The following is a 24996-nucleotide window of genomic DNA, read 5'->3' on the forward strand; positions in this document are numbered from 1 at the left end:
TGGTTTTGTAACTTTCCAGGAAGAGAAAGGCTGTAGGGCGTAGGCTACTTTACCTCTTGGAATTAGTCATTAGTCCGTAGGCTATAGCCTACAAATTATATGAAGGAGTATTCCTTTTAAGAAAAAAAAGTATATTGGTAAATAGCTTCTTTTAAGCCATGTAGCCTAAACTAAGCCACTAAAGCCAGGATTTGTTTGGGCTAAATTCCTGATCAGATCAAGAACATTTTAATTTAGGCCTTTAGTTGCCATCAGCAACAGTTCTAGGCTACTCCCTCTGATGCAGTGTCAATTCAATTCAAAGGGCTTTATTGGCATGAGAAAACATTTACAGTGTCAACGGGCAGGCTTTTGGGATGAGGGCAGACCTCAATCAATCCCCCACGCCCACCCCCTTCCCCCCTTTTTTTCTTTTTTCCCCCATTTTTAAGAAGCAATGCGTCTTTGCCTTCATGACATGTCCCTGTTCGTTCGGCGGTCCTCGGGAGTAGCTAAGGAAGGCGAAGGCTGTATTTTGTTTTGATCGATTTAAGCATTTCCTCTTCTGCATGAGCAAGACGAGTAGAGTGAGATAAAATATGTACATCATCTCTGTCTTTTTGGCAAGTTTGGTCGTCGCGCTATGTGTACTTAAAACATGTTTCCCTTATTTTTGGCCGGATATACTCTATATAGTAACCCTATTAAGATATTTTGTGCCAGTTGCAGTTCGGTCTCGGAGGAAACGTACATTTTTGGTTCTGGATCGTTTCTTGGAACAGACAGCTGCACAACCAGATAGGACTTTCATTGTTTTTGAAAATGAACTTTTTTCCTACCGGGACACCGACAGAAGGAGCAATAAAATAGCCAATGCTTTAGAGTCTCATCCGCTGTTTAAAGCAGGGGATACAGTTGCACTTTTTATGGGGAACGAACCCGCGTTTTTGTTTACCTGGCTGGCCTTGGCAAAGTTAGGATCCCCCGTCGCACTTCTCAACTACAACATCCGATCAAAATCACTCCTGCACTGTATCAACTGCTCTAACGCCAAAGTGTTGATTGCAGCTCAAGGTGGGGATATATAATTTATTTATTTTTTCCCCTTTTTTTTGTCAAATACTTTTTTATATGCCTACAATTGGTACAGTATGTCAGTAGCCTATATCTTTTTTCTGTAATGAAAAACAACAACTCAATCCCTCCCACGTCCATAGAAATAGAAATCACACCCGTGTGAAGTGAGGGGCGCATATATCAAAGTCAAACTCATGTTGTTGATTAGGTGATGTAAGTGTTAATGGCATTTTTGTGTTGGAGACAAGATGACGTTTTTAAAACAAACATTGAACTAAAAACAAACATTAAACCTAGCCCCTCAAAAACACTTGAAATGATGATAGACACTCAACCACTGCATCAGTGGTATCCCGTCCATTATACAATTTACAATTTACAATTTAGGCATTTAGCAGACGCTCTTAATCCAGAGCGACTTACAATAAGCAAGAACAAAAGCATGGGAATACATCACAAAAAAGCATTTATCATAAAACATGCGTAAGCTAAGAAAGTAACAGTGGAATATCTATATTATGAGACTATAAACTATATATATATACTACTATGCTATACATATGTACTATGGCGTGCTATGACTATATACAATGCAATTATAGTGCCGTCTACATAACATGCTATAAGTCTGTATCAGATGCTATCTAAGTCTACAGAAATGCTATCTAAGGGGGTAGGGTAAGTGCTATGGGCCATGATGGAGTCTAAAAAGGTGGGTTTTCAGACTACGGCGGAAGATTGGGAGTGATGCTGCAGTTCTGACTGCAATGGGAAGTGCATTCCACAGTTTTGGAGCCAGAAGGGAGAAGAGTTTGGGACGTGTGGAGCGTTGTCCCGGCGTTTTTAGTGAGGGTACTTCCAGCTTCCCTGCGTTGGCTGATCTGAGTGCGCGGGAGGGTTTGTAGGGTTCAATCATACTTGCAAGATATGGGGGAGCCATACCTTTGGTTGCCTTGAATGCCAGCATCAGAGTTTTGTATTCTGTGCGGGCAGCGACCGGGAGCCAGTGGAGGGAGCGGAGCAGGGGGGAGACATGTGAGAACTTTGGCTGGTTGAAGACCAAGCGAGCTGCGGCATTTTGGATCAGCTGGAGAGGCTTAAGTGCACATGCTGGTAGGCCAGTAAGGAGGGAGTTACAATAGTCGAGTTTTGACAAGACTGTTGTCTGGATTAGGAGCTGGGCTGATTCCTGGGTGAGGAACGGTCTAATTCGTTCCTCACCCAGGAATCAGTGCTTTTACTCAAGTAACAGACAAGCCAAACCTCATCAAATTGTCTCTTTGTTTTTTAAGAAGTAATCTCTCAAGGTGAAGTGTACTAGACTTGTCATTTCATTTAGCCACTGAATGTTTAAATGCAGGAGGCTCCTCCTTTGTTTCTTTTGTTTTGACATAATGTTCTGTTCTACTTTTAACAATGATGCTCATGAGGCTGGTGAAATTGTGATATTTAGATGTATGATATCATGTCATGTTTGTAGGCCTATTTATGGCTGATAAGTGTACCGTACTACCGGGGGCACCAGTTCACTTACCTATTGTCTCTGTTGACTACCACTGTCTGTGTGTTTGCAGAGCTCAAGGAAGCTGTGGAAGATGTGCTTCCATCCTTGAGAGAGCAGGGTGTGCACATCTTTTTGATGGATAAGAACTGCAACACACCTGGAACGGAGAGCCTCTGTGACCAAGTTGAACAGGCCTCAGATTCCCAACCCTCAAGAGCTCTCTTGTCACATATCACACCTAAAAGCCCTGCTGCCTACATTTACACCTCTGGAACTACAGGTAGGCCTATTTTAATATGGCTAAATGTGGTCAATCCTTAGAAATATTGCCCTTAAAGGTTGAAACTCTGACCCCCCCCCCCCTTTAAAGCTTTTTTTTTTTAGACATTTATTCTTGTGAAATTCTACATTCTTGTGACATTGCTTTGGAATTATACCTTTACGTAGGCTGAACTGCATTCCTGCCCATTTACCTTTATTCACAGATGTAGCCCTGTCCTCCACGATAGCTCCGAGTTGATAGTGGAGGGAAAGGTTCCGATCAGAGCTAGCACAGATGAAGCTAAGATGAGGGCACAAGATAGCCCCATTGGTTAAGCGGATCCTATTAATACAGGAAGAGTATGGGGTTATGGTTATGAAATTACAGAAGGAGATACACTGAAAGTGAAGAGAAATATTTTGTTTAATAACCACCAGCTTTTAGTGTGGCTTTCTTAAAGGAATATAGGCCCATGCCATGCCTTCTCATTTCAAGTGTTTGTGTTCTCATTGTCCTACAGGTCTTCCTAAGGCGGCTGTAGTCAACCAGGGCCGTCTAACCACAGCTCTGGTTGTCCTGTCTTCTACTGGTGTCACCCGTGATGATGTCATCTACCTCAACCTGCCTCTCTACCACACAGCAGGGCTCTTCGTAGGCTTTATTGGCTCCATTGAGACAGGTAATAATATAACCCAAGAAAACTATAGTTGACGTAGTTACAGCAAAATAGTGTTTCAACATTAGGTATGTGTCTGGAACAAAAGGGATAAATTGTCAGCTCCATTGAGCACACACTAGTTCTCTACAGTTTATTGAGGGGTGCTCCTATATACAGGTTTAATGTTTGTTTTTAGTTCAATGATTGTTTTAAAAACGCCATTGACAATGAAGGGAAAATGTACGTCAATTTGGTCCCTAACACAAACATTAAATTCCATTAACAATAAAGATAATTTAATGTTTGTATTACATCACCTAATCATAGCAACATGAGTTAGACATTAATATATTTAGCGCCCCTCACTTTTTAATTTTTATTTCTTTATTACTTGCGCAAGCAGAGTGCGCAAGTAATAGTTTTCGTCCAGGGCGATGTTTGATGCGTATGCACCATGCCAGCGTATGACGTAATGACTACTTGTGCTTGATATGGCAGTGGTGTCAGATTACATACATGTATACATAGGGGCATTACCTTTAATCCTCCCGACACTAAAACATATCGTCATTACGTCGCCATCGAAAACCAATTACACTCTGGCATTGGGTCCTTTAACCCATATCTTTATTATGTCATCATTGAGAGCTAGTTATACCAGTTATACCCTGACATCATATGCTGCTACGATACATACGCATCAAACGGGGCATACGCAAAGTAACCACAGTATACCGCTAATCAATTTACAAATTACATATACATATACATAGAGGCATTTCATTGAATCCACTCAACACTGATCGACATATACGTCACCATCGAAAGCCGTCACTCATCCGTATTAATTACAACATTACGTAATTGATGTTAATTACGTAACAAAATAATTAATTTGAAATGCTTAAATAGAATTTCCTTCATGTTCCTTCATGTTCTTCAACATGCTTTATTTATGCTTGTATTTTTCACACCTTGCTCCACCTATCTGACCAATATGTCTGTGTGTTTGTCCTAACACCTAAATGCCTGTCTGTGACGCTTTTATGCTCATATATGGAGATCCTTTATGTCATTAGTATGCGCATACCCGTTTTTTTCTTCAGCTTTAATACATTTTCTACTAAACATCTGTAAATTTTGGTGAGCCCATGCAGTTTCTGCAGGAATAGCTTTTCTAGTTAGGGATGAGTTGTCAGGTTAATTCACAGACTTTGTTGTGGAATGTCTAGATTTATTAAAAATCCCATCTCAAATTAAGTGAAATTTTAGTGGTGCCTTTTATCATGATATGATATGATATGATATGATATAGTACTTTATTGTCAGTTCACACTGAAATTTGTCTTGCGACACAGCAGCCAAGTATGCAGAAACACATAACAAAACACAAACAGGACAATTTACATACATAAAGACATGAGCAATATCCACCGCTTAGATTATCCTGTGGCTACTACATTTCCTGATTAAGCCTCAAGGTCGATTGGTAGACAAAGGACCTCTTTAGTCTGACCTTATTGAATGCTGGTACACCATATCTCCTTCCTGAAGGTAGCAACCTATATTCTCCATACAACACATGCTTAGTATTAGAGGTGATATTCCTTGCTAACCTTAGGATGCTGTTATCATACGTGGATGTATAAAGTTTCTGAAGTTGTTGTCCAACAATCTTTGAACAAATGTTCAGTTGTTGCAGCAGTTGTGACTTTAGGGCTGCAGACAAACATCCATACCAGGTGGTACTACAGTACTGAAGAACACTCATAATAACAGAAGTGAAAAACAAAAGAAGAATCCGTCTACTAGCACCGAAGGATCTTAGACGGCGAAGGAAGTAGATTCTTTGCTTTGTTTTCTTACACACTGAATCAATCTGATCTTTCCATGACAAAAGATTGTCTATTACTACTCCTAGGTATTTGTACGAACATACCTGGTTGATCGGTTCACCATGAATAGTAATGGGGGATCTGTGTATCTCTGGTGGTGTACCAAAAACAATCTCTTCTGTCTTTTTTGTGTTAATGATGAGAGCGTTGTTATCACTCCATTCAACCACCTTATTTACTCTGTGTTGGTGCAGTCCAGGATCACTGGAACTATCTAGGAGAGAAATCAAAACTGTATCATCTGAGTATTTTAGAATGTATTGGTCTGGTGTGTCAGTGCGACATTCAGACAGGCATTCCTCAATACGACAGCTGTCAGTATAAAGGGTGAAGAGTACAGCTGAGCTCACACAACCCTGGGGAGCACCAACATTAGTAGTTAATGCTGATGAGAGGGTTGTGTTCACTTTCACCCTCTGTACTCTGTTAGTAAGAAAAGAAGCATACCAGTGAATTAAGTATGGATTCAGTTCCAACTGTACCATTTTTGACACTAGTATATCCGACTGTATTGTGTTGAAAGCTGAAGAAAAGTCTAAGAATAGCACTCTCGCATGATTCTTATTTGACTTATCTAGGTGTTTTGTAATTAAGTGGACCAGTGTGACAACCGCATCCTCTGTACCGCAACCCTTTTTGTAGGCAAACTGACTGGGGTCGAATTTGTCTTTGGTTATACTGACAAGATGTTGTAACAGTATTCTTTCAAGTGATTTCATAATCACTGAAGTGAGAGCTATGGGTCTGTAATCCTTATGTTCTTTTGGACATTGGATTTTGGGTAGTGGTTTTATGTGTGAGGTTTTCCAAGACAGGGGAATTGTGTGTGTGTCTACAGAGGTTTGGAATATTGGTTGCCACACTGGAGCCAGCTCAGATGCAAAGTGTTTGAGGAGAAAAGCACTGCATTCATCTGGCCCGTTAGCTTTCCTTGTGTTAGTACACTGAAACACTTTCCTTACATCCTCTTCAGAGATGGTAATTCTGTCTGAGGGGGCAGGTGTTACAGCCTTCAGTATTTCAGTGCACTTTGAGGAATTGTCCAATGATTCAAATCTGGCGAAAAAGGTGTTTAGGTCATTGGAAAAGACAAGTTCATTTTCGGTCACAATAGGTTTCGTTGGGGTTGACATTCCTGTCATAGATTTCATAGTATCCCATGCCTTTTTGTGATCGTTGGCATTAAACGCATCCTCCAGACGCTGTCTATGTGCCAATTTTGCCTGCCTCATTTTCGTTTTTAACTTTTTATCTGCCAATTTAAGTGCACCAAAATCTTTGTTTATGAAAGCTGCTTTCCTTTCATTTATTACATTTTTTATATCTTTTGTTACATATGATTTGTTGTTTGGATAGATTTTTATCTCCTTTGTGGGAACAACCAGCTGTACACAAAAATTAATATAATCGTTTGTAACTGTGGTGATTTCATCTAATGAACCATCTCTGAACGTGTCCCAATCAGTCCAGTCCAGGCATGCTGCAAGTTGTTCCTTGTTGTCATCTGTCCATGTCCTGACTACCTTCTTCTCTGGCTTCCCTCTTTTTAATTTGGACTTATAGACTGGGGTCATGCACACAACATTGTGATCAGAGGTCTCTATCGGTGGCCCAATCTTGGCTACATAAGCATTCGGAATGTTCACATAGCACTTGTCCAAAATATTATTTTTCCTTGTCGCATCCTTGACGTATTGTTCAAATCCCGGCAGCACAGTGTCCAGATAACACTGGTTTAAGTCTCCAAGCACGACTGCTGGTGCGTCCGGGTACTGCAGTTGGAGCTCATGCACACAGTCAGCAATGGTCTTTGCTGCTTGTGCAGCTCTTCCTGGCCCTTTTGGGGGCACATAAACAACAAACAGCAGAACGCATCCAAATTCGCGGGGTAGGTAGAAAGGTCTTAACGTCATGCCCAGGATCTCTACATTGGGATCGTCGCATATCCTCACTTTTATTGAGTAGGATCGACACCAGAGATCATTAATGTACACGCATACACCGCCGTATCCTCCGCCTCCACCTCTGTCTAGGCGCACCAGAGTGAATCCGGGGACTTCATACAGTGAGTCTGGTTTGGATGGCTTTAACCAGCTTTCAGTGAAACAAAACAGTGATGCCTCACGAAAATCGTTACAGTACCTTGCATATGTCCGTATCGTGCCGATTTTGTGGTGTAAGGACCGCACGTTGGCCAGAACGATAGAGGGGAGCGGGGGGCGCTTGAATCTCCTCCGTAGTCGATTCCGTATACCGCCCTTTCTTCCTCGTTTCCTTTTCCTTCTGTGTCGGATCAACTCCTCGGGGATGTTGTTCAACACTGACAAACAGACGTGGTTGTTGTTGTCCGTTGTGCGAGGCTGCGGCCGTAGTGACAGCAGCACATCTCGGCTGTACACACAGGCGAGTCTGGGCGCCGCCCCACGCCAGTTGTTTGTGTTGTCGAATTGTTGAGTCTGAAGTTCGACTGACAGGCAAAAAATGATGATGATGTATTGACCCACATGACGTCATGGGGGGATCGGGGCATAGACACACAAAGCCATATGTTAAGAATGTTACAGGTTTATAACCTTGTTCTCCCACACTACTCTCTCCGTGAGGAGGGGCTTGGTGCAAACTTATAAACAGACTTGAACCCATTTGTGTGTACGTACATCACACAAAAGTGATGCCCTCCATGTTCCCATGGAAAGCCAAATGAAAGAACCCTTTGTCACTTTTGACCAGTAATCTGAGCAGAGCCAGGCTACCAAGACCAAACAACACTACTTTACAAAGTCTGACGTAAGTGGGCTAAAGTTCACACCACTTGAGTCGGTGGCTGTGTTGCATAGGCAAGCTCTCTTCTTATTGATTAATATACAGATTTGTTGAATACTCAATTCTAACTGGTAAATCAAAGCATTCTACAGACAGACCCTTATTGATCCCACAAGAGAAAATCACGATGCGACTCATTGTGAACTTGTCAACTGCTAATTTCACTATTAAATGGCACTTCAGTGATGAATTCATACGTTTGGCCATTTGGGTCCCAGGGAAATTTGTGAACCACTGCTTTATTCTATAACAGCCTTGCTCGCCTTTTCCAAGTAATCTTTGGCTATAGCAGGCTCATAATTTTGATCACTTCACAAGTTTGATATGGCTGGTATGGTTATTTGCTAGTAAGGATTAACACACATTTGGCAGGATCACTAACCCTATATTTTGATTGTTTTTGTACGAGAGTAAATAAAAGAAGTGACTTCTAGTGAAGTGATAACTTAAAAAAGATATACTCCCACGCCAAACTTGTATTCCTCCCTTCAGAACGAAAATGCATCGCATGGATGCAACTGGGACATATCCTCAGTGATGTATCCCAAGGTCATCAGGGTTTCGGGTCTCGCGAACATCATACCCCTCACTTGGGTGACCCAGCCGGGGTGATCAAGTCCCGATTTACGTCCCAGTAGCTACCCTCGATCAGACCCACTAGGGAAAGACCAGGGCCACACAATCCGTTGGAACCACTCCGGAACTACTATGCCGTGACTGAGAGGTACTATTCTGGCATGTGGAGGGACTAGGCTCTGTGGATTGACTCCTGTCCCGGCCCCTCCTACGTCTCACCAGGAGTACAGCTAGGACCTGTGCGTTGCACCAGACGCCCAGCACCACACACTTCATTCAGGAGTGGTGGATTCTTGAGCCGCAATGGTTCTGTAGTTTCCACCTGGGCAACGGTAGCACTGCAGGCTCCACTTGCGGCTCGAATGGCCCTAAAGGCCTCACCGAAGGTTTTTGGGCTTCCTCCTCACGGAGGATGCAGGCTGGGTCGCTAACCCATACTGCTCCCGGGGTGCCGTCTACATTCCGACTGTCACCCGTCTCTCAGACTATACCTGGTTATCACGTAGTCCAGGGTTCCCCAATAGGCGGCCCGCGGGCCATTTGCGGCCCACAGAGCGCCCCCTTGTGGCCCATGAAAGAATTAAAAAAAGGTCAGTAGCCTATGCATGTCAAACTGGGCATCCTTTTCAAATGGGGTCTTGCCCTGAAAATGAATTTTCAGGGCAAGACCTCGACCTCGCGCGTGCAGACTCGGCCCCCAGCCTGGTATGCTAGTCAAGATATGGCCCTTGAGGAAAATTAATTGGGGAACCCTGACGTAGTCTATTCCTATGAGTCACTATAAATAGAATACCTCTGAACGAAAATACATCGCATGGATGCAACTGGGACGTATCCTCAGTGATGTATCCCAAGGTCATCGGGGTTTCGGGTCTCGCGAACATCATACCCCTCACTCGGGTGACCCAGCGGGGCGATCAAGTCCCGACTGTTTTAATTAGTTTTAAGTTTCTTTCATACTCTCAGCTGCCTGTTAGCCTAGCAACTAGCAGACCACTCTGTTGTTGTGGTCCTTCCTTAGCCAATATACAGTAGGTGTCTAATTTGTGCCCGATGGAAAATATTAAAATACTACTAACGCACGCACGCCGAGATTTTGTGTTTTAAAAACTATAAGCCTATAGATAGATGCTATTCATTTATTTCCGTTTTAAAAGCTATAATAAGCTTTTTTAAATTTATAGATTAGATTTATTTCCAGAATTATTTCACCCACGGTTTATCCAATATTAATTTATAATATATTTTAATGACCCATATTCACTCTAAACTGCGGTTACCCGCGGCAACCGCGGCTAAATCAGCGACCCGCTTGTCTCTAATATATATATGTGTATGAGACCAGCGGGTCGCGGATTGTATGTTTAGTAGAAAATGTATTAAAGCTGAAGGAAAAGAATGGGGTATGTGGCACGCATATACTAATGATGTAAGGGATCTCCATGTATATTTTTTACATAATAGGTAGTTAGTCTACTAGTAAACTAGTCAACTGGTAAAAATGACTAGAAGTGAATGCCCTAAAAATCAGTTTACTGAAGAGCTAGAGAGACAGGGAGACCCCTGTTATTGAACAAACACTATAGCATTGATTGCTATCAGACAATAGAGCTGTTTAACACTTATTTTAACAAAAGAAAGGCTTATCTTCCTTTTAGCTACAATCTTTTCTAAATAGCTTGGCATTAATAATTTATAAAATAAAAATAAATTACATAATGTATATTGGTACAATAATACAGCCACATTTCTTCATTTGTTTCTCTCCAACAATAAAGGCTCAACTATCCTTCTGAAGAGGAAGTTCTCTTCCTCACAGTTTTGGGATGACTGCAGGAAACACAATGTGACAGTTATTCAATATATTGGAGAGGTGCTTCGTTACTTGTGCAATACAACTAAGGTAAACAACAGTTTTTTGTAAACTGGCTGGATTGTGTATATTTGTCACGTTAATTACCTACAATACAATTCAGACAGCTGTTGTGCCTTACAGCGCCAGGTGCATAGCAACTATCAAGATCAAAGTTACGTTATTCCTGTTGCAACTTCAACAGAAACACTTTGCCAGATGTTTTGCAAAACTGTATTGTGTCAGTGTCTTCAGTGACACTAAAGATGTTCTAATGATTGAAGCATCTGGCCAATTTTAATAGCAATTTTAATAGCCTAGTGTCAATTGGATGTTTTGGTACTCTGGTCAAAGTATCGGGGCTGGTTCCGAGTATGAGTACTTGAGGGTGGTATCGGCCCAAGTAACCGATACCAGTATCGGAACAACTCTAGTTCAAAACTAATCGAACTATATCTTTGCAAAACTCTGGCAAAGACTTTTTCCTGTTGAAGTTTCAGTGTGCAGTTATCCACTTACTCTAAAGAAAGAAACGGCCACAGTCCTTAAAGCAGGGGTTTAACGGATTGTGAACGAGGGACCACCACCATGACTTAGAATCAACCTGGGGATATGGGTGGGGTGGGGATATGGGCTAAGATTAGTGCTTTTGTAACACTTGCTATGCATCCCATGTGTATGCATCACACTGTTTCTCAACAAATGGTCCATATGACTAATAATGACTCAACCAGACAATCTGGTGCACTTTCCCCCTCTTGAGATTCTAACTCGCTTTTTCTGTTGAATTTCTTCTTTCTACCTCTGACTTGTAAATGACCAACCACATGGACGGTCAACATAGGTCACCAGGTCATTCACTGCACAGAAACATGGCCACTGCACTCTTACCAAAGACAGTGTCATCTTACTGAAGCAAGTACAGTACATCATGTAGTGAGCAGCTTTTAGACCTTCATATAGTATGCACAGATCTAACTACAGCCACATTCCAGATCTGTACACTGCACAAACCTCAGTGCTAATTACCGGTAACTCCATGAGAGTGTATGGAAATGGACCAGAGGGGGTCCATTTGTACGCTATCTGAGTTGGCACAGATAATATTACTGTGTACATCTCCTCAGCATATCATAGTTGTGTGACAGAAATAGAAAAAAGAAAAAAAAGATTTGACTTTTGCATCATGATGACTGACAGCCAAGGCAAAAAGGAAAGGAAAGGTACTATGTTTACCCAGGGTAACTGGACTAAGCTCAAGAACTTGTTTACAGCCAGGCCCTGCTCATAGGGGTAGGGGTTCAATGCCTTGTCCAAGGGCACTTCAGCGGTGGTAATTTTAACGTGCAGGTCCGGGGATACGAACTAGCGACCTTCCGATATCAAGACCGCTCTGCAAACCGTTCGGCCACCGCTGCCCCAAGGCAAGGTTAACAGTAGTAAATATTCCGTCTATGGCCATTGAAACACTATCTCATCGGGCGGAGTTACGTCTTGGCACAGCGCGTGACTCTTACCAGTCGGAGGCAGTTTGTGTCTGGTCTTCTCTCTACGAATAGATTCTGGCCTTTACATGGCATCTGACATACCATAAGACTTGTGACTTGTGAAGTGCATGTACTAGTAGTACCACTGGATAGTCACCGGTGTGATTATTTACAGGTAACTCCTGCAATCTTATATTTTATATACAGTACAGTGATGCCAATCATTTTGTACAGAACCGTGTGTGTTCAAAGTACTACTACTGCACTCTTGTCATCACACTTTCCAGCCAGCCACTTGAAAGCTATTACAGATGTTCTTTTAGCCCCATGACAATAAAAGGGTTAGGGTTACCCTGTCCTTGCTTTTAACATTCTATATTTCAATTTTCCACTTCTTTGATGTAATACAGTTAATGTAATACTTTGATGTAATACAGTTAATGTAATGTGTTAACATATTTAAATTGCTCAGAAATTGCTCAGAAATGCAATGATAATAATAATTTACTTAATATTTTTTAAACTGAATAATTTCCTTTTTTCCTTTTTTTTTAAAACTGAACATGTCAATACAGAGAGAAAATGACAAGGACCATAAAGTGAGACTTGCTGTTGGCAATGGTGTGAGAGCAGAGATATGGAGAGAGTTTCTCAGACGCTTCGGAAAAATTGAGATCCGAGAGTTTTATGGGTCCACCGAGGGAAACATGGGATTTGTCAATTACACAGGGAAAATTGGAGCTATTGGACGTGACAACTTTATATTCAAGGTAAGAAGAAGATTAATCTTGCCAAACGTTTATGCGTTTATTATGAAGGTAATCACTTTAAAAGTTGAAAGGTGATTTGCTATAATAGTAGTTACTACTTTTTTCTGTTTTCTTTTTTTCTTGCAGGATGCGTTAATTCAAACCAAACATGACCATTTAATAGAAATACCTATTTGCAGCATTGACAGATATTTAGTTTATTTAACTGGACAATTTTGTATAAATCAGAAAAATTGAACTGTAGCCTATGAACAAAATGGGAAAAACGTGCTTCATTCTTCTTGTTCATGTAAAGTGGTATTGAATACATGAAGATGTATTGATGATATCCTATTTTATCTTACATAGAGGCTGTTTCCCTACACTCTGATTAAATATGACACCGAAAGAGATGAACCGATTAGAGACGTAAATGGTCTTTGTATAGAGTCACCAAAAGGTGAGAGAAACTTCCTCTTCTGTGATCTTCTCATAATCTCTCGAATATGTATAGAAATAAGTTAATTTATCAAACATCTCTATTGGGCTTTTTCCTGAAGGTGAGACAGGCCTGTTGGTGGTGAAGATCACACACATCGCTCCTTTTGTTGGCTATGCTAACAACGAAAAGCAAACGGAGAAGAAAAGACTGCGAAATGTACTCAAGAAAGGAGATGTGTACTTCAACAGTGGAGACTTGCTGAAGATTGACAAAGATGGCTTTATTTACTTCCAGGACCGTGTAGGGGACACATTTAGGTACATAACATAACCCTTGTTTGTAGCTAAATCCCATTGTGCTATAGCTATACGGTCATAAAATATGGTATATGTCTATACTATACTTAGCTGCATGCAGTTCTAGAACTAGAAATATTGCACTTAGTTGAGTGCATAACCCACAACCATCACTATGCAATTGTCAAGATATGCCATTCCTACCACAGATTATGTCATTTAATTTTGAATTACATAACCCCTAAGGCTTTTTCAAACCAAAACCTCTTTTGGGTACCCTATACTGGCCATTCACTCGATCATTCCCTGCCAATTTATTCTCAAGTAATTTGGCTAACAGACATACGTTGGCCTTGATTGTGACCTTTGACTTGGTGGGTGAGTAACGTGCATGTGATTGAATTAATGGATAATATTTGTTGAATAATACCTTGAGTTAGTCAATATTTTAATCCCATAGGTGGAAAGGTGAGAATGTTGCCACGACTGAAGTGGCTGACATTCTTACCATTGCTGATGGTGTCAAAGAGGCCAATGTCTATGGTGTACAAGTACCAGGTAATAGACTATGTTTGTATATAGAGGTCCTTTTGATTTAATTATGAATTATGTCTAGATTGACTTTGCCTTGGGTTTTATCATGTCTATCTGTCCAGGCCATGAGGGGAGGATAGGAATGGCTGCTGTCATGATGAAAGAAGATGTCCAGTTTGACGGAGTCAAAGTATACAGCCACGTGGCCAGCTACCTACCTTCATATGCCCAGCCTCGTTTCATAAGAATACAGGTAATAATATTATTAACATAAAATAATATATTAACCCATTCTGACCTGAGATCAGATTCAAAAAATGTCTTCTACATCCTGACAGTTTTCTGAAAAAGCTATGTTTCTACATTATGTCAGTCGTTCGATTTTTCAAAAATAGCAGACCTACAAGCTCGTAGCTTGTAGATCTGCAATTTTTCAATAGCTAAAGCATGACATGATGCTAACACCAAAAGGGGTTCCCGCCCAAAAGTGGTTAACATAAAAGAAATATATATAACATACCTTCCTCTGCATGTTTTCTGTGCATAACCATTAGAGACTTTACCCGACTGTCTTCCTTCCTTCCCTCTTAGAATGCAGTGGAAGTGACGGGGACATTCAAACAATTGAAAGTCAAGTTAGTGGAGGAGGGGTTTAACCCGGACTGCATTCAAGACCGTCTGTACATTCTTGATTATCTGGAGAAGAGATACGTGCCAATGACAGACCAGGTCTACAGTTCCATCATATCAGGTGGCATGAAATTATGAGTAAACTGACAAGACGAATTCTTGACACTCGTCAAATAGTGTACAGATACACGTAGGACATCCAACTCAGGGATTTAATTTATTTTTCATGGTAATCCTGATGTGCATTTTTTAGCAATAGAAAACAATAATGTTAATACGCAGTCATGTTACATTATCGTATTATGTTGATTCTGCACATGCAATACACAATGTTTGATGGTGGTCTTCATAGAGTAACATGAAACCTGTGACTGTATAAATGTAACTGTACAAATGTAGCAAAATGGACCCTTACTTTTGTAATTCATAACACAATGAAATTAAAACTGAGGAGTAGCAGTCAACACTGTCACAGAGTCTTCTGTTAATTATAACATCTACTTTTGTTGATTTATGACAAGACAGAGCATTGTTTAAAAGCCTGGGGAATTCTGTAGAAACCCATTAAGACCTGAGGCCGATTCTAAAAATGCCTTCTAAATCAGTAGTTCTCTAACTTTTTCATGCTAAGTCCACCAAAATGATACAGTGACATCATCGATGGGGAATCCAATCCATGCTAATATAAACTGCAGGCTTATAGTTTCTAGTCCTGAGAAGTTGCAATGCGAAAATGGAAGCCATCGTTCTCACGATAATAAAAATAAAAAAAAAATTGTAAACTGGTTTTTGAACTGCCCACAGCCCTCCTATGAGACACAGACTGAGTAGAAAAAAATTGTGCCATTTTATTTATTAGTGAGGACCTATTATATGAAGATGGGTTGAAAAGTGGTGAAGTGGTCCTTTAGGATTTTTCAAAAATAGCGTCTGAGCTTGTACCTGTGTATATGGTGAAGCTCCTCACTGGCAGGTGAAAAGAAACCGCAGGCGATTCCATGTGTTTCAACAATTTGATACATTCCCATTCCCAGCCAATAGGGGTCAGCAGTGACTGTGTGGGGAAATCATGGAATTTGTTTAATTTGAGAGGGGGGGACTGGCAACAAAACATTTAACAAAACATGTTTTGACAATGTAAAGGACCATGTCACCATTTTCAACTGATCTTCATATATGGTAGCCTAATTGGTCCAATAATGCTCATAAAATGGCACCACTTCTGTATATTGGTAGGCCTGTATTGTAGAATAGAAAACCCTATTACACTGCTGGATTTGTCAAAAAGGCATCCTGCCATGCATGTTAACGTCTCTTAATGTTTTGTGTAAAGTAATTCGAATTGCCGAATAAACTTGCTTTAGCAATAAACTTTAGTGTTTTGAAGCCAAGGTATTTGCTAGTGTGGTATGTTTGTAGCCTATGGAAATGTGGCAAGGAGTATGCCAGCAACAAAAAATATACACGTTCCTTGTGGGATCAACACAACACTGCTATAAATTTGTATTTATTTGACTTTTCGTCGACCTTATTTTGAAATCCACCAAACGGGAAGTTATTCGACTGTCGACACCACTTGTCACTTTATGGATAATTATCTGCTGATGGAACACTGCTACATACTTCACTTGGTCTTGGTGAATAGAACTGTTTTTAATTAAATCCAAACTTTAATCATTACCTATGTGCCTCGTCTGTGTTGTGGTGGGTCTTCCAAACGGACCAGGCATTGGCTGAGCTACAGTAGCTGTTATTGTTCTTGCGTAGCATGCACAAAGGTCGTACAGCGTTTGGACAGGTAGTAAGTTAGTAACCTAACGTGCACTGTGACTGAGTTCTCCGGTTAAGGTTCGATCTTCTGTCCACGTTCATGTTAGAATACCACCAGCATGTTTATTCTATATACCATACTTGCCGGTTTGGCAATTTTGCCATTATTCTTTTACATGAGGAATCCTTATTTTTTTAAAGACCTGCGCTACGCCATGACTGCACTTCACATCGGTATACGAGTGGCCCGCTACGCGAGAAGCAAGCCATACTACAGCATGTTGGATTGTTTCCTTGATAAAGTGGCGAGGCATCCCGATAAACCTTTCATTGTTTTTGAGAAGAGTAGCTACACGTACAGAGAAGCTGACCAACAAAGCAACAAAGTTGCCAGGGCTCTGTCCGCGCACGCCAACGTGAAGAAAGGCGATACTGTCGCTCTCTTCCTGGGCAATGAACCGATGTATGTATGGACCTGGCTTGCCCTGGCCAAATTGGGATGCACAGCGGCGCTCCTAAACTACAACATCAGATCCAAGTCGTTGTTGCACTGTTTTTCCTGCTGTGATGCAAAGGTGCTGGTCACTGGTGCGGGTAAGCTGATAATGCTGGTCAATATATTTCCCAAAATCTGTATAATCTTGATTGAAAATGTTATTTCACAGTAGGCCTATAGACGCAGAAATGTAGAATGGGTACATTTCAAACAAAAGCACAAGCCAATACAATAAGTACTACTAATTACGACTTGTTTACATCAGGGTCCTCCATTTTCAATTAATCAGAACATTTAAAGACTACAAATATATATACACTTCTATGAAAAACTGTTATAATAATCAGGAAAGTAAAACAAACAAAGGAAAAACTGGCTAATTTTTTATACAATTTACAATGTAGGCATTTAGCAGGTGTGACTCCAGAGCTACTTACAGTAAGCAATTAATATTCAGTAAATATGGTTGGACCTGAAATATACACTGTAATTATGTTATGCTACGCACAGTGTAAAACAAGAGTAGACTGGTCACTTGCTTTTTGTTTTTGTAAACCTGTTAAGGTTGAGAGGGTTCCAGCTAGGGGTCCTCAGAAAAAAGTAGTCAATATAGCCATATACCCATTTGACTAAATAAAACCTGGTTTAAACAACTATACAGTCTTTGTACACCCTTCATTTCATTGTCTAAGTATTTGTATACTCTGTACAGTGACAATACATTGAATCTAATCTAATCATACTTGTTTTTTTATTGTCAGTGGCAAAGAATTCCATGTATTCATTTCTTTGTATTCTACTGTGCTTCATATAATTTGGCTTTGCCTTGGTAAGTGAAACAAAGCAAAGCAAAGTTACTATGTTTACCCAGGGTAACTGGACTAAGCTCAATAAAGTTGGTCTCAAGGTATTACAGAATAACGGCAGTGTTGACTTTTATTTTGTTCGTGAGATATATATTTTAAAGTAGCCTATTTTACAATTACAAGGAACTCATCAAGGCAGACTGAAACTTTCAACAACAAAAAACAGTTTTCTCAGTTTAAACTAGATGAAAAAATCCAGGGTTAAAAATAAGTTGTGCAACACATCACAATAATTCTAAACCAGTTCAACTTATTTACAAAGTTTACAAACCTTAACCAGGATTCATTTAATCGATGTTGGTGCAACCCTACCTCAATCCCATAAAAAGGTAATCCAGATAGTCTAATCAAATCAAACTTTATTTGTACATTTCTAACGACCAAAGTGCTTCATATCACAGAGCAAAATATACATAGAGGCAAAAAAGAGAAGAGGATAAGAAGACATAGAAAAGCAAAAAGGAAGGAATAGCAATATAACATGTCAAAACAAAGCAACATATAAAACAACATACAGTATATGACATGGGCTACCCAAACCTAAATGTTCCCCTCTCTTTAACTTTCAGAGCTGCGAGGTGCAGTGGAGGAGGTGTTGCCCACCTTACAGGAGCAGGGTGTCTGTGTCTTTATTCTCACTGAGGATTGTGATACGGAGGGCATAGAGAGTCTGTCTGACAAGATCCAGCAGTCCTCTGACCAGTCTTTATCCCCTCAGCTCAGGTCAAATGTTGGTGCGAAGAGTGCTGCACTGTATATCTACACTTCAGGCACCACTGGTAAGCCAGCCAGCCATGCTCCTCCTGAGACATCTTGCTGCACTTTTGATTTCCATAGATTTGAATCGTAATGAGCTTTTGTACAGTACCTGTATCAGTGACAACTTATTAGCGTTAACTGTATTTTGCCATACTTATACCTTCACCCATACCTGTATATGCTGCTTCATCCTTACTGTGGTGCCCTCAGGTTCAGTAATGGTTTATTATCTATCTTGTAGGTCTCCCCAAGGCTGCCGTAATTAACCATGAGAGGATATGGTTGGCAACCTTTCTCCAAGAGATTGCTGGAGTCCGTTCAGATGATATCATATATGTTTATCTGCCCCTCTACCACAGCGCTGGCTTTCTCATGGGGCTCTGCGGAACCATACAACAAGGTACAGCATCTAGCACACATACAGTGGATAGCATCCATAATATATAAAATATAGAATGTATCTCACATTTATGAATCCATTCATTCTACCCACATTTTGATGAGCACTGTAGGTTTCGCAATCACATGCCATTGTTGAGATTGAGTACATAATGTTGGGTTCAATAAAGGGCAAATAGTTTTTTTTAAGTTAAAAACTTATTCTTAACTCTTACTGTTATTAGTGAAATGAGTGCATGCAGTATTTACCTACAGTTTTAAAGCATAAGATACTGGTGAAATAGGCTTATTTATCCCTTTATTTCTAGGAACCACTATTGTTTTGAGACGTAAATTCTCTGCCTCCCAATTCTGGGATGACTGTAGGAAGTACAATGTGACTGTGATACAGTACATAGGAGAGATTATGCGCTACCTCTGCAATACACCAACGGTAAACTACTTCTTTGTCTTCAATAAACTGACACATATTCATGAATAATGTTTAGTTAGCCATAATTTAAAAAAATACTTTTAAAATATTTTGATGTATATAAAAATTCTATGGAGAGACAGCACTATATAGTACTATACTACAGTATATGTAGTATCTGTAGTGGATATTATAGAAAGGTTTTACAGTTAAAGTTGATTTTCTTCTTTTGTTCTCTATGCTTCCTGTTGGACTGTGTTCAGAAAGATAATGACAGAGATCATAAAGTGAGGCTGGCTATAGGTAATGGGCTAAGAGCTGATACCTGGGAGGAGTTTCTGCAGCGTTTTGGGAACATTCGTATCTGTGAATGTTATGGAGCGACAGAAGGAAATGCCGGCTTTGTCAACTACATTGGAAAAGTCGGTGCTATTGGCAAGGAGCATTTCCTCCACAAAGTAAGTGAGAAGAATCACATATTCATCTGTTGTCGATTATTTTGTTCAACTTCAAATATACAGTAAAGTCCTCAGTGTTAATTAACTCTGAGAATACAGACATCTTCCTCTTCCTTGTGTTTGGGAGATTGTATGCATCGGCTTCCCCGATTGCCCAACCTGTCGGCTTAACTGATCGGCCGAGCTGTGCGTTAGCCAGTGTAAGTGACAGCGTATGGACTTCAACCGAAAGTGGGCAAAAGCAGGTGCACGGCTAGAAGGTCCCGGGTTCGATTACCGCCGGAACATGTTTGCATGTTCTCCCCGTGTACCCTAGGCCTAGGGTACAATAGGTACCCTCACAAAACACATGCAATCCTGGTCTTCATACTACCTCCCCCTGGTCAGCCGGGGCGCCTGATTGAGAGCAAAGAAACTGGTTAGAATAACGTGTTCCTTCCATGCATGATGCAATACATCTTACCGTCAACCCTGTCGGGTGATAAGAAGTGGCGTTCACTCAGTTCGGGGCTCTCTCCAGGGGTTGGCAGAGTAGCGCCCCGGATTACAGTTTAGGCAATTGGTACTAGGTAAAAATGGGTTACTAAAACAAAATACATACATACAGTCAGTCCGGAAAGTATTCAGAACGCTTCACTTTTCCCACATTCTTTTATGTTACAGCCCTATTGATAATAGGAATAAATTCATTTTTTTCTCAGAATTCTACACAAAATACCCCATAGTGACAACATGAAAGAAGTTTTGTTATGATTTTTGTAAATTTATAAAAAATAAAAAACTAGAAATATCACCTGTGCATAAGTATTCAGAACGTTTGCCATGAAGCTCAAAATTGAGCTCTGGTTCATTCTGTTTCCACTGATCTCTCTCAAGTTGTTTCTACAGCTTAATCGGAGTCCACCTGTGGTGAATTCAGTTGATTGGACTTGATTTGGAAAGACACACACCTGTCTATATAAGCTCTCACAGTTGGCAGTGCATGTTGCAACACAAACCAAACATGAAGTCAAAAGAATTGTCTTCAGACCACCGAAACAGGATTGTTTCGAGGCACAAATCTGGGGAAGGGTACAGAAAAAATTCTGCTGCTTTGAAGGTCCCAGTGAGCACTGTGGCCTGCATCATCCTTAAATGGAAGAAGTTTGGAACCACCAGGAATCTCCCTAGAGCTGGCCGCCCGCCTAAGCTGAGCAATCGGGGGAGAAGGGCCTTAGTCAGAGAGGTGACCAAGGACCCGACGGTCACTCTGTCAGAGCTCCAGCGTTCCTCTGTGGAGAGAGGAGAAACTTCAAGAAGGACAACCATCTCTGCAGCAATCCACCAATCAGGCTTGTATGGTAGAGTGGCCAGGCGCAAGCCCCTCCTTACTAAAAAGCACATGGCAGCCCGACGGGAGTTTGCCAAAAGGCACCTGGAGGACTCTCAGACCATGAGAAAAAAAATCCTCTGGTCTGATGAGACAAAGATTGAACTATTTGGCATGAATTCCATGCGTCGTGTTTGGAGGAGACCAGGCACCGCTCATCACCTGGAGAACACCATCCCTACAGTGAAGCATGGTGGTGGCAGCATCATGCTGTGGGGGTGTTTTTCATCAGCAGGACCTGGGCGACTAGTCAGGATTGAGGGAAAGATGAATGCAGCCATGTACAGAGACATCTTGGATGAAAACCTGTTCCAGAGTGCTGTTGACCTCAGACTAGGACGACGCTTCATCTTTCAGCAGGACAACGTCCCAAAGCACACAGCCAAAATATCAAAGGAGTGGCTTCAGAACAACCATGTCAATGTCCTTGAGTGGCCCAGCCAGAGCCCAGACCTGAATCCCATCGAACATCTCTGGAGAGATCTGAAAATGGCTGTACACCGACGCTCCCCATCCAACCTGATGGAGCTTGAGAGGGTCTGTAAGGAAGAATGGGCAAAACTGCCCAAGAATAGGTGTGCCAAACTTGTAGCAACCTATTCAAAAAGACTTGAGGCTGTAATTGCTGCCAGAGGAGCTTCTACAAAGTATTAAGCAAACGTTATGAATACTTATGCTCATATGATTTCTTGTTATTTTTATTTTTAATACATTTACAAAAGTCGCATCAAAACTTCTTTCATGTTGTCATTATGGGGTGTTTTGTGTAGAATTCTGAGAAAAAAAATGAATTTATTCCTATTATCAATAGGGCTGTAACATAAAAGAATGTGGGAAAAGTGAAGCGTTCTGAATACTTTCCGGACTGACTGTACATGGATGCACTTGGAACGTATCCTCAGTGATGTATCCCAAGGTCATCTGGGTTTCGGGTCTCCCAACATCATACCCCTCACTCAGGTGACCCAGCCGGGGTGATCAAGTCCCGACTTACGTCCCAGTAGCTACCCTCGATCAGTCCCATTAGGGAAAAACCAGGGCCACACAATCCGTTCCTCCTGAACTACTCTGCCGGGACTGGGAGGTACCATTCTGGTGCGTGGAAGGACTAGGCTCTGTGGGTTGACTCCTGTCTGGGCCCCACAGGAGGTTACAAAATTGTTGGGATAAAAATAATTTAAAAAAATGGCAGTAATGTTGGGATGGAGGATGAGAAGGAAAGCATCTTTATCAAAATAAAGAAAAGTGGGTGAGAACAGAAGGTACAGTATGGGAAGTAACAGAGAAGACTGGTCATCATAACAATATTCACTACATGCATGGTCCCTAGTAGGCCGGAAGGCCCGGAACCGAATGGGCCGGAAGGGCGTTGTCCATTTAATTAGTTATTTATGTTTCAGGCTGCGTCTCCATATGCCCTTATAAGGTATGACACAGAGAGAGAGGAACCCGTCATGGACTCCAGAGGTTTCTGTATAAAAGTCCCCAGAGGTGAGAGAACTTCCTAAACTGTAAAATCCTATGTATTAATTTAATTTAATTCTGAGTGTACAAATTTAACCAAATGGTTAATTTGTACACTCTCCCAAATTTATAAATGAACACTGAGGATTTTACTGTGTAAATTATGTTTCAAGATTGTTGCAATATGCAGCTTGTTTTGATTATTACCGATATATATATATATTTGTTATTCAAAGGAGAAACTGGTTTAATGGTGTGTAAGATTGGAAGAACCTCACCCTTCAGCGGTTATGCTAAAAACAAGAACCAGACAGAGAAGAAGAAGCTAAAGGATGTCTTCACCAAAGGAGACCTCTACTTTAACAGTGGAGACCTCTTGAAGATAGACCATGAGGGATTTGTCTACTTCCAAGACCGCATTGGAGACACCTTCCGGTCAGTGGATTATAGGCAAAATAATATCTCAAACTTGTATAGCGCTTTTCTGAGTACCCAAAGACGCTTTACATGGGGGGGGGGGGGGGCTTTACAGAGGTAACAACAATGTATGGTTGTGTGGTACTACGAAGATTTATGCTTGGTTATAACATTTGTACTCAATTCATCAAGGATGAATGCAGTGGTTGTAGTTGGTCTCCCTGCTCTCCCATTGAGACATTTAGATCCTGTTGTCAGGCAAGACCACTACTGGTTGACAAGACGTATTGCATGAAAGTCAAATGGAAACAAACAACTCTCCTTCCTTAATAGTCTTTTCATTATAGCGCAACAGTTACAATTTCAGTGCTTGCACCAGGGACCCAGGTTTGAATTCTGGGTAATGATCCACTCCAGGCAAGCACTATAACGATAAATATATATAATTATTTATAGTGTGAACTCTGCAATGCATAGAGCAGGGGTTTTCAACAGGTGGTCCGTGGACCACTCACTGGTGGTCCCTGACCATGGATTTAGTAATGTAGGATTTGCCTAGCTTTGAGTAACACAAACATTGAAGACAAAAGTGAGGACACTAATTGTGATTGGCCGGCGTGATTGGGTGGGAGAGATGCGGCATTGGTTGAGTATGAGATGATGATAAGAGCACCCCTCACTTCACACGGTGTGATTCGTTTTAATTAGTTGAGAAACCGTAAACTGAATGACTTGGTGACCTATGATGACTGTCCATGTAGCAATTTACTGACAAGTTGGAGGTCAAGAAACAGTGGGATGTACTGTATGTACAGTATATACAGTATATATATACACACATACATACATATATATATAAAAGCACTAATCTTAGCCCATATCCATACCCAACAACAGTGTTCCCCAGGTTGATTCTAAGTTGAAATCAGTTGAAAACCCTTCCACTAGAGTTAGAATGATTTTTAACTAAACTACATCTTTATACAGTTATCGTTACATATATAGTTACAATGCTTAGTGTGGACGGCCAAACATTTTTATTCCTGATTGCACAATGTTCTCATTGTTAAATGATAAACTTACAAGCACAGATATATCCTCTGTCTACTGTTAGCGCAGGTGGAAAGGGGAGAATGTGGCAACAACAGAGGTCGCTGATCACCTGATCACGGTGGATTGCATTGATGAGGCCAACGTCTATGGTGTGATGGTGCCAGGTAGTACATTTATTATTTGATTAATTACAAGTTTGAATGGATAAAAAAAAGCTGGATATTTTTACAATCTGTGTTCTATGTGCTTTAACTTTAAACTGTTAGGACATGAGGGCAGAATAGGAATGGCAGCACTCAAGATGAAAGAGGGCGTGGAGTTTGACAGCACAGCTACGTACCACTATGTCAAAACTTACCTTCCCAGTTATGCAAGGCCCTTCTTTATTCGCATACAGGTTAGTACTGCAGAAACTAGGTTCAAAAGTATCATATTATTCTTATATCATGCATTTCAGTCAAATATCATACATTGTTTTGTTTCAGGATTCAGTGGAAGTGACTGGGACGTTTAAACACATGAAAGTAAAGCTAAGTGAAGAGGGCTTCAACCCAACTGTTGTTAAGGATCTGTTATTCTACTTAGAAGACAATAAGGGTTATGTCCCTATGACCGAAGAGATATTCAACTCTATCACAGAGGGAAAGATCCGGCTGTAAATGTCTGTATTGTGGCACAGTTTTGGTTCATAGTTTAATTACAGTTCAAACTGAAATTGTATTAACATCAAGGTTCAAGACCATGCCGATAACTCTTTCATAAAACTATG

The 24996-nt window shown here is 40.9% G+C and overlaps 2 protein-coding genes across 2 annotated transcripts; both read left to right on the forward strand.

Annotated features, from left to right (window-relative positions):
- Positions 1-459: 459 nt before the first annotated feature.
- LOC310879792 (long-chain fatty acid transport protein 2-like) lies at positions 460-15198 on the forward strand. The gene is made up of 10 exons (XM_083794622.1): positions 460-1053; positions 2631-2840; positions 3343-3501; positions 10553-10677; positions 12689-12883; positions 13232-13322; positions 13423-13621; positions 14061-14158; positions 14257-14387; positions 14726-15198. Exons 1-10 carry the CDS (start codon positions 579-581, stop codon positions 14900-14902), a joined length of 1860 nt encoding a protein of 619 aa, XP_083650748.1. The 5' UTR covers positions 460-578; the 3' UTR covers positions 14903-15198.
- Positions 15199-15876: 678 nt separating this feature from the next.
- Positions 15877-24996, forward strand: LOC310854481 (long-chain fatty acid transport protein 2-like). The gene is made up of 10 exons (XM_083759151.1): positions 15877-17128; positions 18466-18675; positions 18897-19055; positions 19363-19487; positions 19730-19924; positions 22694-22784; positions 22994-23192; positions 24294-24391; positions 24494-24624; positions 24713-24996. The coding sequence occupies exons 1-10, from the start codon at positions 16654-16656 to the stop codon at positions 24884-24886; spliced, it is 1857 nt and encodes a 618-aa protein (XP_083615277.1). The 5' UTR covers positions 15877-16653; the 3' UTR covers positions 24887-24996.

This window comes from Protomyctophum parallelum (assembly GCF_964188405.1).
Source record: "Protomyctophum parallelum genome assembly, chromosome: 2".
Taxonomy (NCBI): domain Eukaryota; kingdom Metazoa; phylum Chordata; class Actinopteri; order Myctophiformes; family Myctophidae; genus Protomyctophum; species Protomyctophum parallelum.

Coding starts and splice junctions, on each gene's coding strand:
- LOC310879792 (XM_083794622.1), top strand. CDS start 579: ATGTACATCATCTCTGTCTTTTTGGCAAGTTTGGTCGTCGCGCTATGT. Junction 10,678..12,688: donor ACTTGTGCAATACAACTAAG/GTAAACAACAGT, acceptor ATGTCAATACAG/AGAGAAAATGACAAGGACCA. Junction 13,622..14,060: donor CGTGTAGGGGACACATTTAG/GTACATAACATA, acceptor TTAATCCCATAG/GTGGAAAGGTGAGAATGTTG.
- LOC310854481 (XM_083759151.1), top strand. CDS start 16,654: ATGTTTATTCTATATACCATACTTGCCGGTTTGGCAATTTTGCCATTA. Junction 19,056..19,362: donor CTGCGGAACCATACAACAAG/GTACAGCATCTA, acceptor CTTTATTTCTAG/GAACCACTATTGTTTTGAGA. Junction 24,392..24,493: donor CTATGGTGTGATGGTGCCAG/GTAGTACATTTA, acceptor TTAAACTGTTAG/GACATGAGGGCAGAATAGGA.